General features: G+C 41.9%; 1 protein-coding gene across 5 annotated transcripts in view; it reads left to right on the top strand.

The window, feature by feature from the left end:
• The window catches only part of NHSL1 (NHS like 1), a 180,978-nt gene extending 164,774 nt beyond the window's left edge, over positions 1-16,204 (top strand). For 3 of the 5 annotated variants that reach the window (XM_034061121.1, XM_034061123.1, XM_031053980.2), the window contains 3 exons: positions 988-4,413; positions 4,923-5,052; positions 8,546-16,204. In XM_034061121.1, coding sequence (XP_033917012.1) covers positions 988-4,413; positions 4,923-5,052; positions 8,546-9,263 — 4,274 coding nt within the window. In that variant the 3' untranslated portion in view covers positions 9,264-16,204. The remainder of the gene's footprint in view (positions 1-987; positions 4,414-4,922; positions 5,053-8,545) is intronic. The other 2 variants (XM_034061122.1, XM_034061124.1) reach the window with 1 other exon arrangement.
• The last annotated feature ends 152 nt before the right edge of the window (positions 16,205-16,356 follow it).

The following is a 16,356-nucleotide window of genomic DNA, read 5'->3' as shown; positions in this document are numbered from 1 at the left end:
AAAAGCAACAGCCTTCCACAGACTAATTTTAAAGCAGTGCTCTGGTTTGTGATTTTAAAAGGCAGCTACCAATAAAAACGTAAATTTAAAAGAACCCTGGAGTCCCTTCTACTGACCCAGTGCTAACTGTATTTTGAACTAAACCTGTTTTTCCATTATCCTCAAAGTCGGAATTTTTTATGCCAATATATGATTATCACTTCTTTTTTTAAAGTAGTTATTTTTTATTTGCTGACATGCTGAGGATGAGACGACCATCAGTACTAACTGTTTCTTTTCCCCATTTCTTAGGAGTTTTTCCTGTAGGAAAAATAGAAAGTAGTTGTATGGAGAAATGTTATTTTTTTTTCTTTGCAGTGCTGGATAATGTCTTTGTGTAAATGCTGTTAGAGCACATATATTATTTGTGGTATAACAATGCATGTTCCAATGTGTTAGCCTCCTTTCAGATGAACAGCAAGGCTTGGAGAGCTATCCTTACCTCCTGAAAATGTTTTTTTCTGAAGTGTAATGCTTTAAAAAGCAGATCTGATTATTCATATTAGTCTTCAGACTTCCTTCCCCTTTTCTTTATTGCACAAGGCATTAGCATGGAAACACACTTCACATTTCTCAGGCTTTGTCTGTGCCTGCTGCTTTGCCTACTGGAAGTAAAACAGTACTGCTTGGTTTCTGAAATAGCTGATTGCTATGGAAATTATTACCATGTCATAAACAGAGGATTTCATGTGTCAAATGTGTGGCAGGAACACAGGTAATTCTGTAAGCCGAAGATTCCTGGTAATAAAGAAAAAGGGAAGAGAAATGCAGAAAACACAGGATGCCTGTGCAAAATCCATTGTTGCAGATTCTTTTTCAGAAGGCATAACCTGCAAGCGCATGGGGATCAGTCAAGTATTCTGCTGGGATTCTTTGGTTTTAAATGAGTAGTAAGAAGATAAATATGAATTTGTGCTTCAAGAAATAATTGTTTTATTTTGACTCCAGCAGTTGGCACTGGCCAAAGTGATTTCCGAGGGCATTCGATGTATGTCCCAGATCACTGTTCCACGCTAGGGAGACTAGACAGCTACCGCTCTGCTATGCAGCGCTCTGAAACCAAGGACACCAGCTGCCAGACGGAAGAAGTTAAAGTTGTGCCCCCTTCAATGAGAAGAATACGAGCACAGAAAGGACAAGGCATTGCGGCCCAGATGTCTCAATTCTCCAGCTCATCTGGAAACATGTCAGTGATGAGTGATTCTGCTGCAGTTATATTTGCTTCTCGGCAAAATAGCGACATAGGTTTTCACAGCTTGCCTCGGGCTGGTGCAAGAGTGTCTCTGCAGTCCCTAGAGCAGACACAGAGCCTCTCTAGGCAGACAGAAGACATCGCTGGCTCTTTACCCTACCAGATAAGTAAATTGCAAGTGGATGATAGTGTTGTGCATCTGAGGAATAATTCCACAACAGGGACCCTGTCGAGGCCAAAGTCTCAAGAGGTGAGAAGCTATGATAGTGAAAAGTCCGCAAGCCCAGCATGCGTGGTCTCTCCTCATGCCACCTACTCAACGAGCATCATACCCAATGCAACACTGTCATCCTCTTCAGAAGTTATAGTTATTCATGCTGCCCAGAGTGTTGGATCATTGGACAATAAAATTACCAGCTCCACTGCCTACCCAAAGCCAAGAGACAATCCTGTTGCCAGCAGTGCAGTAAGTGGGAAAGAAGATCACCATTCTTCAAGCGGTAACTGGAGTGAGAGTAGCTCCACACGTCACTCACAGACATCAGATACCATCCCATCCAATGCTATCATGATGCTTTCTCTTGGTGACTCTGCTGTCTCTCTTAGCACTCCTGGAAATGCAGAGGCTGGGTCTCAGAGTGTGGGCTACAGCTGTAGGAACAATCTCACTTTACCAAACCCTTCCCAGGACAGCGATGGTAGGAGTGATTCTAGCTGTTCTGGAGAGCGAGCACAAGCGGCAGCAAACAGCACAGAGCATTGGCTGTACAAGTCTGCAGAAAACAGTGAGACCCCTTCACACAAGGTGGTTTGTACCACACCAGGTTGTGCCACTCCTGGTAGCAACATGAGCAGCAGCAGCCTGGAGAGGACTTCGGTCAGAGATGACTCTACTTCTCTGTATTCTGTGGACCATGATGGTTATTATGGTTCCATGCATATGGACTCTGGACTGAAATCAGACATGTCTTGTGATAGTACTAATGGTTTTGGGAACTCCAGAGACAGTGTGATAAATGTCTTCGAAGGAAAGGAGAAAAAACATCAGGATGACCAGTCAGGCCAAGGTGAAAAATCCCTTGTAAGAAACATCTCTCTGAAAAAGGCAAAGAAGCCGCCTTTGCCACCATCCAGAACGGACTCACTCAGAAGGGTGCCCAAGAAAAAAACCCAGTCGAATGGACAGGTACTTGATGAAACCCTGATTGCCACCCTTCAGCATTCTCTGCAGTTGAATCTCAAATGCAAAAATGGCAGCTCCCCTTCCCAGAGTCCCTGCAGTGATTATGAGGATCCCTGGGTGTTGCGCTCCCGCAGCCAAAGCTCAGTCAGCGCAAGCAGCAGCATGATGTCCACCACTGCTCCAAACCTTTACTCCATCTGCACAGTCACTCCCTCTCAGAGTGAAACAAGTAGCATCAAGTCAGAGTATGCAGACCAGTGGGGTTACTACAGTGACTATGCAGCCGTGGCAGATGACCAGGTAAAATCCCCAGTGACCCATTCTGCCAGTACATCATCTGCTCTCAGCGATTACAGCATCAGCCACTTCAGTGATGGCTCAAGGGCTTCTGTGCCACAGGTGCCCAGTGGACTGACCAAACCAAAGAGCACTTCTCCGGAGAAATCCCACCGAGTCACATCGCCATCGAGTGGGTACTCCAGCCAGTCCAATACACCCACTGCACTTACTCCAGTGCCTGTAATTTTAAAATCTGCATCATCAGGAAATGGAAAATCCAAGCTGAAGCCTAAAGTGCCTGAAAGGAAGTCCTCTCTTCTGTCTTCGCTCTCCATGTCTTCCTCCTCCACTTCTCTTTCTTCAAATACATCTACTGAAGGGAGTGTGAGTGTGAAGAAACTGGACTCCACCCTGAGCTCCGCTCCGGATTCTGGTGCTTCCCCTCTGCCACCTCTTCTTCCAACACCTCCTCCACATTGCCCTGAAGTTTCTCCTCCCCCTCCTCCTCCTCCAGCAGAAGTCATGGATCTGTCACCACTGCCAGCCTCTCCCACCTTCCCGCCTCCTCCACCAGAAGCTGATGCAAATTCTTCCTTTGCCCAGACTGTCCCATGGTTTCCACAAGAAGCCTCCATCAGTTCATTCTCTTCCCCTTGTCTTTCTCCTTCCACTTTCCCCTTAGCTGTCCCGCCACCAGCACCACCTCTTGATCCCAAACTAACAAAAGGTGCAACAATATGCCCACAGTATTCTTTTAAGAAACGTAACCAGGAAGAGTCTTGCTACAGTCCAGTGAAACAGCCACTCAACAAGCAAGATTCATCAAGACCTGTGATGCCTTTAGTAACTACCAAAGCATTGCAAATGGTGCAGCTGAGGTCTGTGAAAAAAGCGACAGAAGGTGAACCATCACCTGAATCTGCTTCTGAAACTGCCTCTCAGGAAAAGGGTACTGTAAGCTCATCATCTCAGTCTTCCCTGAAGCCATCTCTCTCACTAAGACTCAGCAGCAGCGTAGGTGAAGAGGAAATGAAAACTCAAGGCACTTCATTTAAAAACTCAATTCAAACACTGGCTCGGGGTTCTCCTGTCATTCTGTCTGATAATGTACCTGCACTTGACAGGGATCAAAAACCTGTGAGTGCCATTGGTCTTATTAACAAGTCTTTTGAAGCTGATGCACTGGGGACAACTGGTGAAGACACACCTGAGCCTTCAGTGCAGAGTGAAGACCTGCATTCTGGCATGTCACTTCAGGGGTCACCAGCATCTCCCGACAAGACTCAGGTCATATTGCCAAACAAGAAACCACCTCCCATTTCAAAGAAACCCAAACTGTTCCTTCTTGTACCACCTCCACAGTTAGATCTTACAGTGGAGAAAAAAGCTGAAGTGAGTGATACTGTCAGAAGCACATCAAGCCCAACTAAGAGAGACGCTGTGCTTGCACACTGCGAGGAGGCGAGAAATTGTCTTACAGATGGACTCAGTTCTAGCGAGATGGACTCTGGCAGCCTGGTTCCTGAGGGAGGAGCTGCTGGATTCACCTTCTCAGAGACAGTGGGAGCTAATGCCTTTGTGGTACAGCCTGCTGCATCACCAGTTCAAGAAGAACCCAGGCAGGAGGAGCAGTCTGCTTTTGAAGAAGGAAGCAGTTCAGGCAGCAGCCAAGACAGCGGCAGTAACACTGACGGGCACCTATCTCAAGAAAACGAAACTGGTGAGTCTCTTTGCCTTTTTTTTCAGATGCAGCAGTATTTTAAAGAAGCTGAGGAGTGAGAATAGCAATCCTAGCATTAAGGTGGGCTTCTGTAGAGAAAAGAACCTCTTGCAATAATTACAACTGTAAGCCTAAAGAAAGTTGCAGGGACCCAATTAATACTTCATGAGATTTCTTACAATTCCTTTCTGACTTCTCATTATTGCAGACATGGAAAGAAAATGATGCTTTATCCAATTGTGCTGAGATTTCATGCTATGAAAATGTGGTTAGCTTTGTTAATTTTTATTTTGCATTAGTGGAAGCATTTTCTTTCACTGTTCTCTGTCTATGTGTGTAAGCAAGCACAGGCATTTTGTGCACTGCAGTTTTCTCAGCAAGTGTTCTGAAATCACAGCAATGACAGCAGTGCACTCACTTGATCAGAGGCAGTGTGAGCAGGTTTCAGGACTATATGCCCATTGGGTTCCCACAATGGACTGGCAATATTGTTCGTTTTCTCTGCATAGTGGAGGTGTTCGAATCGGATACAGCACATACTTCATTCCTGCCAAGCAATAGTTATGGGGAAGAGGCGGATGGAGTGGCAACACCAGCGAGACCAAGGACTACCGAAGATCTTTTTGCAGCCATTCACAGGTACTGCAGAAATTGCCCTTCCCACAGTCAGGTCCTGTAGTTCTGTCAGAAATTAATTTAACGTTTACTAAAACACCCAGTTACAACAGTCATTGCTGTAACAGAAAGCATGCATTTATCAGCTTTCTAGTAAGGCAATATATGAAAAAGATAAAGAACTTGTGTTTTATTGTTCTATAAATATATTTTAATCAATTCAGAACTAAGAGCTATCAGATTAAATCAATGTAGATTGTATTATAAGTAACCTGCCCCTTAAAATATCAGTTACGTCTAGTATTTATTGTACTGTTCTCAATCTGCCATATTAACTCTGCTGTTGCTTTTTCTGTGTATCTTTTTGTTTTCATTCTTGTTCTTCTCCATCTCTTTTTACTCTCTTCGCTGCTTATATGGTGCAGTTTGGGACAGAGGCTCAACGCTAATGCTTCATGGCAAGCGTGGCTGAAACTGGCAAGTAACACAACATGTCAGTCATATGGCAAAACATATGGCAAACGCTGGATTATAGTTTGCCATAATCCAGCCTGAGGTCGGGTGTCTTGTGTCAAACTGGTTCATGAATGAAATGTGCAATACTGGCTCTTATTATCAACGACATTATTCATTTCCCTTAAAAACAAAATACCTTCAATAGACAACTAGATTTTTGTGCAGTTCACCAGAAGTTCTAAACAACAACAAAAAAAAGGCTTAAAACCACAAAATGAAACGTGTGCACCATTTAAACAGTACACACAGAAGACCATTACCACTAAACTACTGAGCTCGCTTTTAGATTAGAATCGATGTAGTGGTAGTGCCATCTTGTGGCTTTGTCTTTAACTTCAAAAGGTACAGGGGCCACCTCTTTACCTGGTCACAGAGGACACCTGGCAGCATCTGTATAGATTTATATACGTTTAGTCAGTTTGTGAAGCTGTGCATGAGTTCTGCATCCGGAGTACTGAGGGATGGGGAAAGCCTGTTATAAGAACGTGGCTGGGAGACTGCATCACTTGGGATGCAAGTGCTGTTCTTTTCATCTTTGAAACTATTCTGTTTCAGATGTTACAAAAATTCCATATATATGATACTGACTTTTTATAACTCGCGGTTACTCCTTAGGACTTGGCTTGTGAGAGCTGTTCTAAAAATGGTCTGTTGCATTTGTGTTGTATGGCACTTGCCAGGACTGTGACAAATGTGTTTTTAGAATGAAGTATTCTGGCCAGTAGCCCTTCTCCATTCTGTATGCAGATAGGGAGTGGATCTCTGTGTGTATGCACATATGTGTAATTTGTGAGTTTATGGGGAAATGGACAATGGAACTGGATGTGACATAGTTAAAACTGCTTCACACATTTGTTATTAAGACCTTGCTTTTGCTGGCTTTAGACTTGAACTACTATCTTCCTTGGTTGTTAATTAATTAAAAATGGCTTGTTTCGGCCCACACACTATTTGTAAAAGGTGTTATTTTGGGGACTGGAACTCCTGAATATGTGTTTTGGAGTAAGATGAGAAATTTAGTGATATGTGTGTTAAGGACAGGAAGAACAATCAAAGTTTAAGTCACAGATTTCTTTGAATATGTACCCTATCTCAGTCTGAAAAGCCACCAAAACCAAATTTGGTTCTTAATTTGAAGTTTATGACATAATTCATACATGCTGAGAAAAGCATGGAGTGTTCTGCACTGCATTCACAGTCTAGCAGTTCAGCATCAAAGCAGGATAACAGTCTTGCCCTAAAGATCTTTGCAACTGAATTTTGCTTTCTGTATATTTGGAATTTCATTTGGGGTTTGGCATCAGTACAACCCCAGCATTACAGTGTTTAAAGATACCCATAGGCAGCCAAAACCCTAATGAAGGGAAGTATTTTTCCTGTAACTAATGCGCACACATGTTCGGATAGAGACTCACAGAGCATCCAAGCACCACATTCACTTGGTGCCTACAGTACCGACACACAGTTAAATCCAGGCAAGGTTCTTATGTTTGCCACTACTAAAGGCATCATTTTATCTCTGTACTATCTTCTGGTGTCTATTCATCCTGACTGGATGCTGGTATTACATTCTTCTTCCAGAAAGGCAGGTGGAGGCAGCAGCAGCTGAAAATAACAGCTGTTACAGCTGCCTGTGGGGGCATCATAAGTGATCTGTGCATAAACTTCACCACTAGAGAGACAGCATCACTCCACAGTCTTCGCAGAGTTTATGGCAATGTCTGTTGCTGTCACCTACTCAGCCGACAGATCCTGCTACTTTGTTTTCTGGGGGGAAGGATTATTATCAGTAGGCTGCAGTGTAAAACGACATTTGGGCTTGCCTTGGCAAAATCTCAAGGCCTTTAAGAAAGTAGAGCTAAAGATCACATTAAGTAGAAACCTGTTTTACAAGGGGAATGATCTGTACTGAACACATGGTTGATAAAAATTCATACCAAACTACAGCATGCTAATCTTGTAACAAATCTCCTGGCTTGTTTTAAACTTTGGCCAAAACAGCATATGTAAAATTAGCCTTTATACGATGTTTTGAATTAATTCTTGCTTAGCCTGCAAAGAAGCAACAGAACTTTGTTGCAGATACCAGGCATGTAACACATTTCTTTAAGATTTATAATAATGGGAAAATGGGGCAATAGAAGTCCAGTTTCCACTTATTCCCACCTCCATAACTGCTTCTTAATTTTGTTTTTGTTATCCCTGCGCTTTACTTGAAATTAAAAAACACTCCATCCATTCATTTGGAAAGATAACTTTCATGTCAGGAAGTTGGTCTCTCCTTCATTTAGTTGCAGAGTTGCAATGACTGAGCACCAGCAGAACTGTGAATTTTGTCTGTACATCTTACTAGAAGCTGGAAGACTCAATTTTCACTATTCAGTTAATATTTAGATCAAGGAGGAGACTTTTGTTTTTTAAATTATTTAATCCAGAGTAGTCACCTGTGGCTCCCTTTATTCCATCTTAACTTCAGCAGCAGTGCACTGCAGTATCCTTTTCTAAAAGCAAGTGCACTAAACTGCCCTCCTAATTCTCCAAAGAGCATCAAATGAAATAGTAGACCAAAAGAAAACAAAAAACCCCAAACATACTGTAGATGATGTATTTTTAATCAGGTCCACAACCTAACAGACAAATGGCACCGTGTATAATCTTTATAATGCATTAATCTTAGCAGTTGAACACTGACTTCAGAAAGCCTGATATACTAAACTTGCTGAAGTGCTTTGGACATCATATTGCCAGTTTTAGTAGTTTCATTGTTCCAGATTTGCAGAAGAACAATAAAATTTAGCTTATACCTCTAATACCTACATTAATGCCTGTACAGTTTTGGTGGTGTTCTTACTCATACTTTAGATTTAGATTACTTCTCCATTATCCCTCTCTCTGCTTTAGCTTCATTCATTGTCATCCCTTTAAAGATGAGTTTAATTAGGAGAGGTAAAAAGTTTAATTTTTTGTTTGGTCCTCTTTTCTTGCTGTTTTTCTCACTCAGATCCAAAAGGAAAGTCCTTGGCCGTAAAGATTCAGAAGACGACCGTACCCGCAACCATTCTCCGTCGCCCCCCGTAACGCCCACTGGTGCTTCCCCAACCTTAACTACCCTTAAACAAGCCGGATCTATCCAGAGGAGCGTTCGCAAGAGCAGCACCAGCAACGACAACTTCAAAGCCCTGCTGCTGAAGAAAGGGAGCCGCTGTGACACCAGCTCCCGCATGTCTGCGGCAGAGATGTTGAAGAACACGGACCCGCGGTTCCACCGGACAAAGACGGATGTGTCCCCGGATGTTTCTGACAGCCCTACCAGCTGCTCACCCAGCAAGAGCAAACGGGCCCAGGAAGAGTGGGCCAAGAGTGAGGGCTTGATGCCAAGGAGCATGTCCTTCTCTGGCACTAGGTACGGCCGGTCCCGGACACCCCCCTCTGCTGCCAGCAGCAAATACAATGTCCGCAACCGCATCCAGAGCAGCCCCATGACCGTCATTAGTGAAGGAGATGGGGAGCTGGTGGAACAGTCAGAGGGCAGGGTCCGAAGGACTTTGGAAGAGCAGCAAGAGAGACAGCTTGATATGTTTAACAGTGATGAAATGGACGTGAATGACTTTCCGTATGCTGAGGAGGCAGGCTGCAAGGAGACCTTGGATCCAACCCATTTAGACTTACTGACTCAACCAGGTGCTTCAAGGAAGTATCTAAGTCCTTCAGCTGAATGAAAGTTATGAGACAGTGACAAAAGGCATTGGATATTAGTCTAGAAAATAATGGAGGACTAGATTCCAGAAGAAAGCCCAGATCAGGACAAGTTTACTTTGCTGAGCATTTAATCCATGAACTGCATGTGTGTGTTTAAATGCTAAAGCAATGATAGTTCTGCATGGTTGGGTTGGGGGGGGAGGACTTGCGCTGAATGAGTGGTCTGTGGCTTAAAGAAGGTTAACAGTTGAATTTTGTTTTTTTGTGTAAAGCCTTAGAAGTCCTCTTGGGGGGGAGTTTTCACAGAGCCTGTAGGGGTGTGAAGTTTTTCTTTTTCTTGACTGCAATTGCGCGAGCAACATTTAGGAATAAGCCTGAAAAAGAGGAATGGGAGGGCTCCTGTGGTACAAGCTGGATGTTTGCTTCAAAAGCATTGTAGAGGTGCAGCGTAGTGCATTCATTAAGCAGGGAGAGGCACAATGAGGCCCATTCACCTATGGGAAGGGAGTAGGGTTGGTGCTGGGGTGTTAATATGGCTTATTACTGGGGTATGCCCCCAGTGTTCAGTGGAGCGTGTCCTGCTAAAGCAGTTAGTGCAGCAGGTTATGAATTGGTCCAGGGTACCTCTAGTTTTGTTTTTTCCTGAGGGAAAATGAAATGCGTAGTTAACATGGAAAAGGGAGCTGAGATTTATAACACCCCACTAGCTGCTATGCAGCCACACACATATATGCTTGGAGAAACACTCATATCCAAGTGAATTGCTTCCTTGACTGGAGTATTCCCTTAGAGAACTGGAACAACTGGATGTGTGCAGAGGATGCGAGCAGACAGCAGAAAGGTGGAAGAGGAATTAAGCAGTGTACTGCCAGAGTTTGTAAGGGTGACATTTCTGAATTAGAAAGGAAAATTTGACTTTGAGAACTTGCACTACAGAGCTGCAGGTGGAGCCTTGTCTTTCAGAATTGAAATGGGAGCTGTGTTTTGCCAGAAGTCTGTCTTCCATTTGTCAAAATGGAAAGATTATTACTTTTCATCACTTGAAATACAGATACTTGCTAACTTTTGGTTACCAAAGAATAAGTTACTTTCCTCTGATTTGCCTGCAGTATTTCTCTTCTTTTTTAACCTGAATAATTTAGTGAGGTTCAGTTTTATTATATATTTTACAGGTAATAAAACCACATAACGGTTTTCCAATTTCAAAGAAGACCATTAATTAAAACTGAAATATTGGCTGGAGTTTTTGGTTCTTAGTAGCAATGAAGCTTTTAATTTTTAAGGGGAATTTTGCATCATTTGATGGCGTGCGCAGTTTTTGTATTGTTTGTAAATACTGAAAGTTGTTAAAATATCTTTTGATCTCACTACCGTAGAATTTATACATTTTTAGATTGCTTTTAAGAAGAAAAAGCACTCTTTGTAGATTATTTATTTTAGAGAAATATGCTTGTAATCTCTTTCTTCAATCCTTCTACTTGTTAGTAATGTAAATTTCAGGGGCCTTTGTTTAACTCTTCCCTTCCCAAGAGGGGAATAGTCATGAAAATGCTGTGACTTTGCTTCAATAAAGAAAAAGGCTGCCAGTTGCCATATTGTCTTTTGAGTTGATTAAAATCTCCTTCAAAAGATGTGTCCCACAGCATATGGCAACCCACCAAATGCCATAAACCATGCATCCAGCTACTAATCTCCAGTTTTCATCACAAAATGTACTAATTCACTTCACAGACAACTAAAGCCTGCTTACCCATCTATCCTGTTTTGGCATCTCAATGCTGAGACTAAAAAATTAAAGTAATCCTAAATTTCTGACAGTATCTTTTGTGAGAGTTTCTACTACTTCCCTTTTACTTGCAACCTGTCCCCAAAAACTAAAATTCTTGGAGAATCAGATTATAAGCAGTGTGTGAAAAGTGAAATGGAGAAGGTGAATCCAGCTGCACTCACTTTAACATGTGTGGGATTAAGTGCTGCACAGCAAACTTTCCACTATGTTTGAATGGTAAATAGAGACTGATGGATTTTTTTTAATTACTTGCAAACCTAATTGGATAGATTGTTTCAGGTATTATTAATATGGATCAGAACTACATACTGTTGCAAAGAGATTGTGCAAAATGTCCTGCAGCTACTAAATGTCTGATGAGTGTTGCTTTGGTGTTTCTCCCAGAGCTAATCACATGGAACTTAGAGCACAGTGTCCTTTCCACAGCAGGTACTGCCCCTTTTAGAGCTATGTGTAACTGCTGACTAGTCCTTATGCCACCATCCCGACAGGAAAATGCTCAGGCTTTGTTTTAGTGTTTACAAATGGGGAAATCATCTAAGTGAAAAATGGCAGCATTGGAGAAAATTACAGTGTGTGCAGCTCATGCAGGACTTGGCAGCATTCTGCATGAAGTGCCTGTAGGAGGGAGGGAGCCTGGCCAGCTTGTTTCCCTGATGCTGGCCAGCTGATGCTGCTGGGTATTGCTATAGGCTATATGGGGAGCTCTTTGTGAAGTCCCAGCTCACATGCACACCATCTTGTCAAGGCAGGTAGGTGACATTTAACTTGAATGTTGCATGACTGGATTTCTCCTCTGGCAACAGGTAGCCTTGATGCTCGTCTAAAACCTGCATCTGATGTTAGGTGAGTTTGGGTTGAGGCTCAGGTTTTGGCTGAAGGCAGTGTTTGTGTAGCCCTACTGATGATGCTATGTGACTACACTGTACACAGTATAAGGTACAGCGAAATACATTAAATGTGCTGAAATATGTTTAATAGTGCTTGTAATGATACTTATTAAGCAACTGAGGAAACTTGCTTAAGGAGATACCAGTGTGTCATCTCCCCACTGCCATCATGCTCTGTAGCAGCACACAGAATTAATTGGTCAGTAGCTGTTTCCTCAGCAATACACTCCTTGGCCCAAGTTTCCGCTACAAAACCTTAAGAGCATCACAGCTTTAGGCTGTGTTTTCTGTACTGGCAACAACTTTGGTGTGTATGTAATTATGCTAAGGAAAACATTACTAATTTTCTGTCATGCATCCAACCTCAAAGCTGCTTTCTTCCACTATAAGCTTCCTTCATTTGCTTCATTCATTTGCGGCTTTATTGGTCAACAAGTATAGATGAAATTTAGCAAACCTCTGCTAAAGACATCCAGAGCAGTAGAAGAGGATGAAAAATACACACACTTTGACCATGCTAAGGAGAAAAAGGAGACTTGTCATCCTGATGCTTAATGAATCTTACTGTCAGTTAGAGGGCTTGTACAGAGTTTACAGTTGGTTTACTGTTTGCCTCTGAACCAAAATTCATTATTGAAGCTAGATGTGAGATTAATTTCTGGTTTTCCTTTTATTGGGAATGATTTTTAGCATCAGTCTTTTCCTAAATTCTGCTCTTTATTAACTCATTCTTTGCTTCCTTTCTTGATGTTCAGAGTTCTTTCTTACTGCTGTTAGATGTAGGCAGCCCCAATCTCCCTTAGAATTAGAGCCCCTCAGTTATTAATACATTCATGAGGCTCTGGCATTTACAAGCCTTCACTGTTTATATACTGGAGAGAGGAGAATTTATTAACTTCAGTGAAAGATAGTTATGCAAGGAGCAATAGCTTGGTGAGAGGAGGTTTGAAAGGTTACTGGAAATCAGTTAAAAGAATTGGGAAAGAAGATTTGATGAAGGCAGGGTTTTGAAGAACCAGGATTAGATGCTGGTTCATGCATAAGGCTTGGCATGAAAGAAGGCACAAAATAATGGCAGAAAGGGTGAAGCAGGAAGGTTACTGAGAAGAAAAGTATAGTGAATTCACAGAACAACAGTAAGGTATGAGGCGGGCAGGATATGCAGATTCTTCAAGACAAGCTTCATTAAGTACAGAAGAGAGAAAAAGGCAAAGGAACAACAGGAGGATAGTCACAACAAGGGGTAAGAAAAAATAGTCAATTTTTTTTTTTTATGATTCAAAGGTTATAGAAGGCCAAAGTCAGACAAACGGGGAAAATGTTTTAGAAAAGGAAAAAGAGCAAAACCGTGTGAGTTTAGAGAAACAGTAATGGGCTGAAGTGCGGAATGCTGTAGGAGTGCCCAGGCAACACCAGGCAGGTGACTATAGACTCGAGCACAACTCTGGGAGGGGTTCTGCACAGAAAAGCCATGCCTGGAGTCTGGGAAGAATATAGGATCAGGAAGATTAAACCTCAGGTTCATCCTGCCTAATTTCTACCAAGTGCCCTGCATCCAGGGATTTCCATGGACTTGCTCCAGCTATCCACAGACACCTGTGCTGTGGTAATTTGCTAAGCCTTCAGTTATTTCTGGAAGAGAAGAGAGACCACTTGTGCATGCAGCACAGGGATACATGGATTGCAAGCAAATACATCTTGCCAGGTATTGTTTGGCTCCCACAATGTTCTGGAAAAGCCATTTATAGTGGCTTTTGCTGCTCCAACAAAACTGTTACTACAGGACTTTCAGGTGGTTCAGAATGCCTCACTGTTTGCTTCTATAAGAGAAGATGAAAAGGACAGAGTTCAACAAAAAAAAACAAAGTGTTAAATAACTGACAGTGGCAATGAGGAATAATTTTATCTATTTTATTTAAAATAATTTAAGCACTCACAAAAGCCACAAAGTTACAAATTACATTAGCTATATTATGTTCAAAGTACATTATCTTAGCTCTTGAGTTACCCCCTTTATTTTCTGAGGAACTTTCAGAAGTTCATTTCTTTCCCAGACAAGATGAGAAAAGAAAGCCTTCTGAAATTAGGTAATTTTCTTGGTTCTAAAGAGGCCTTACCAACTTTAAATCAGGATTAAAATCTTGCCAGGTATTACGTACTGGATTATGACTGTGGCTACACTGGTGTGAATTAATAAATACTCAGCAGAGTAAAAGAGATGTTGATAAAGATGTAAAGATGTGCTATATCATCTGTTGTTTTGAAAGACTGGGTAAAAGCCTTGATAGTGCTTCCCCAGCAGAAGTGAGTATGTTTTATGTTGCAAATTTACCTCTTTTGCAGTAAGGTTCTTTCACATAATGCACAACCAACACTTACAGGCCCATCAGTTCTTCCGCCAACAATGCAAATGCAAAATGTCACTGATTTCTAGTTTGAAATTGTCTGTTAATAGTGAATCCAAATGTGGGGGTATATGCGTGTCGTGGGGTATATACAGTATGGAGAAAAGTCAATCCCAGTCGCTTCTGTCTGTAGCATACTGCTCTATTTGTGCACCAGCCTGCAGTATAAAACAGAAATTGTTAGGTACTGAATGAAGAAAAAAAGTAAACATCTGTTAGGACATGTACGTTCCAGAAGTTCCTGCATATTCACTACCTTGTGAAAAAAAACAGTAAAAATGTAAGTTTACTTACACTTGTTTAGATGGTAAAAACTAATTGGGTTGGGGTGAAGATATGAATTACAAAAACAATTATATAAAATCTGGCAACAAACAAGAAGTACCAGAAATAGAATGTCCCACCTGCATCTGAAAAAGAATGGTTCTACAGTGGCAGCATTTAAGAATTACTTAACTCACAAGTTGTTCTTGTTACACCTCAGTAGTAACAGAATGTCTTCTTTAAAAGTCAGTCAAATATCCACTGTTAGCTCCTGTAGGCAGGAATTTGTGTCCATTTTTCTGCAGCCCAGTGTGAAAAGACTATTAGAAAAGTAGCTAGTAATTTGATCTGGAAAAGGCAAACTGCTTTCTAGGCCAGTTTAAAACCAGTCGAAGAGCACTACAGTGACAAGAGCATTCGGTGCCCAAGGCAGCATCACCAGTGGAGAAGCTGCCCTAGCAGAGTCTGAAAGATGGTCCCATCCTTCTCTCCTTCATGAGAATGTTGTAATGCAGTACCTGAGAAACGGTGACTGTTGTAAATTTTATGTCAACTGGGAACCGCAATGTGGTCAGAAGGATTAAAAAAAAGGAAAGGCCAGATTTCTACAGTTGGCACAACAGTCACCAACTAGGGAGTGATAATGATTTTCATCTATTTACCTTTTTATAGAGTCCTAACACAAAGCACATTGCAGAAAGGAGATCTTAAAGACAACAAGAACATACGCACGAGGAAGCATATGCCCAGGAGCAGAGGTCATGCAGTAGCACACAAGTGAAAGTGTGGCTTTGGGGTAGCTTGTATCCACTTGCAAGCCATGGGCATGACATACAGTTCCAAACTACTGGCAATCCCAGATGGAACTGGCATATTCCCATACACAGCACACTTTATCCATTATCCAGGCCGTCATTCAGGATCATTTGAAAGGACTTTGTCCCTGTTTCTGTCACTGGCCTCATTAATGGTAATGAGAAAATCACTTGAGAAAATCACTAGAGAAAATCCTGGGCAGAAAGGTGCCTGTGATGTGTCATACAGGTGAAAAGGTGTACATCAGTGTAATATTCAGGAGGTTTTAGCACTTTATTCCAACACAGAACATTGACAAGACTGGTTTTCTCCATTTACTGATACATCTTTTTGCCAAATTGTCAGACATGGAAACTGTGGCGTGTGGGGACATGAAAAGCAGCTGACAGGTTAGTTCTTTACGTTTAAAAAGACACAGCACTACTTTGTTTCTAGACTGTTAAGCACAACCCTAAACAAGTGAGCTTGTGTAAAACGAAAGTCTTTTCTGAAGTACAGGCTGGAGCCCAGGACTAACTATGCAAAAAATTGGTCATCTAATTCATGGCATGAGCTTCTTGTGTGACGTGACAACCTATGTAGACCCAGGTTGGATTTTGTGAACAAAGAATCTCAAAAATCACTTTCTGTGCCACAAACATGCTCTGTCTGAAATTATCACCAGTGTCTGGGAAATTGTAGTGACCTCTTACACGCGAAACTGTTAGTCCATGTTAGAAGTTACCTAAAATACTTGCTGAGAAAGGAGGGAAGAAAGCATCTTGACAATAAACTGAAAATGTCTTCCTCAAAAGTCATTCTGGTTGTTACTCTTGTTTGTCAGACTTTTCCTTCTTTGGATAAGCCACACTTCATGTCATCTACTATTCTATGATTCTACCTAGTAATTTATGTAGGCTGCCTTTGCAGTATTCTTTCAAGGGTATTTCCTCATCCTGCTTCAGACATC

Source organism: Melopsittacus undulatus, chromosome 3 (assembly GCF_012275295.1).
Source record: "Melopsittacus undulatus isolate bMelUnd1 chromosome 3, bMelUnd1.mat.Z, whole genome shotgun sequence".
In the NCBI taxonomy this organism is placed as follows: Eukaryota; Metazoa; Chordata; class Aves; order Psittaciformes; family Psittaculidae; genus Melopsittacus; species Melopsittacus undulatus.
This window is presented reverse-complemented; position numbering and strand designations above follow the sequence as displayed.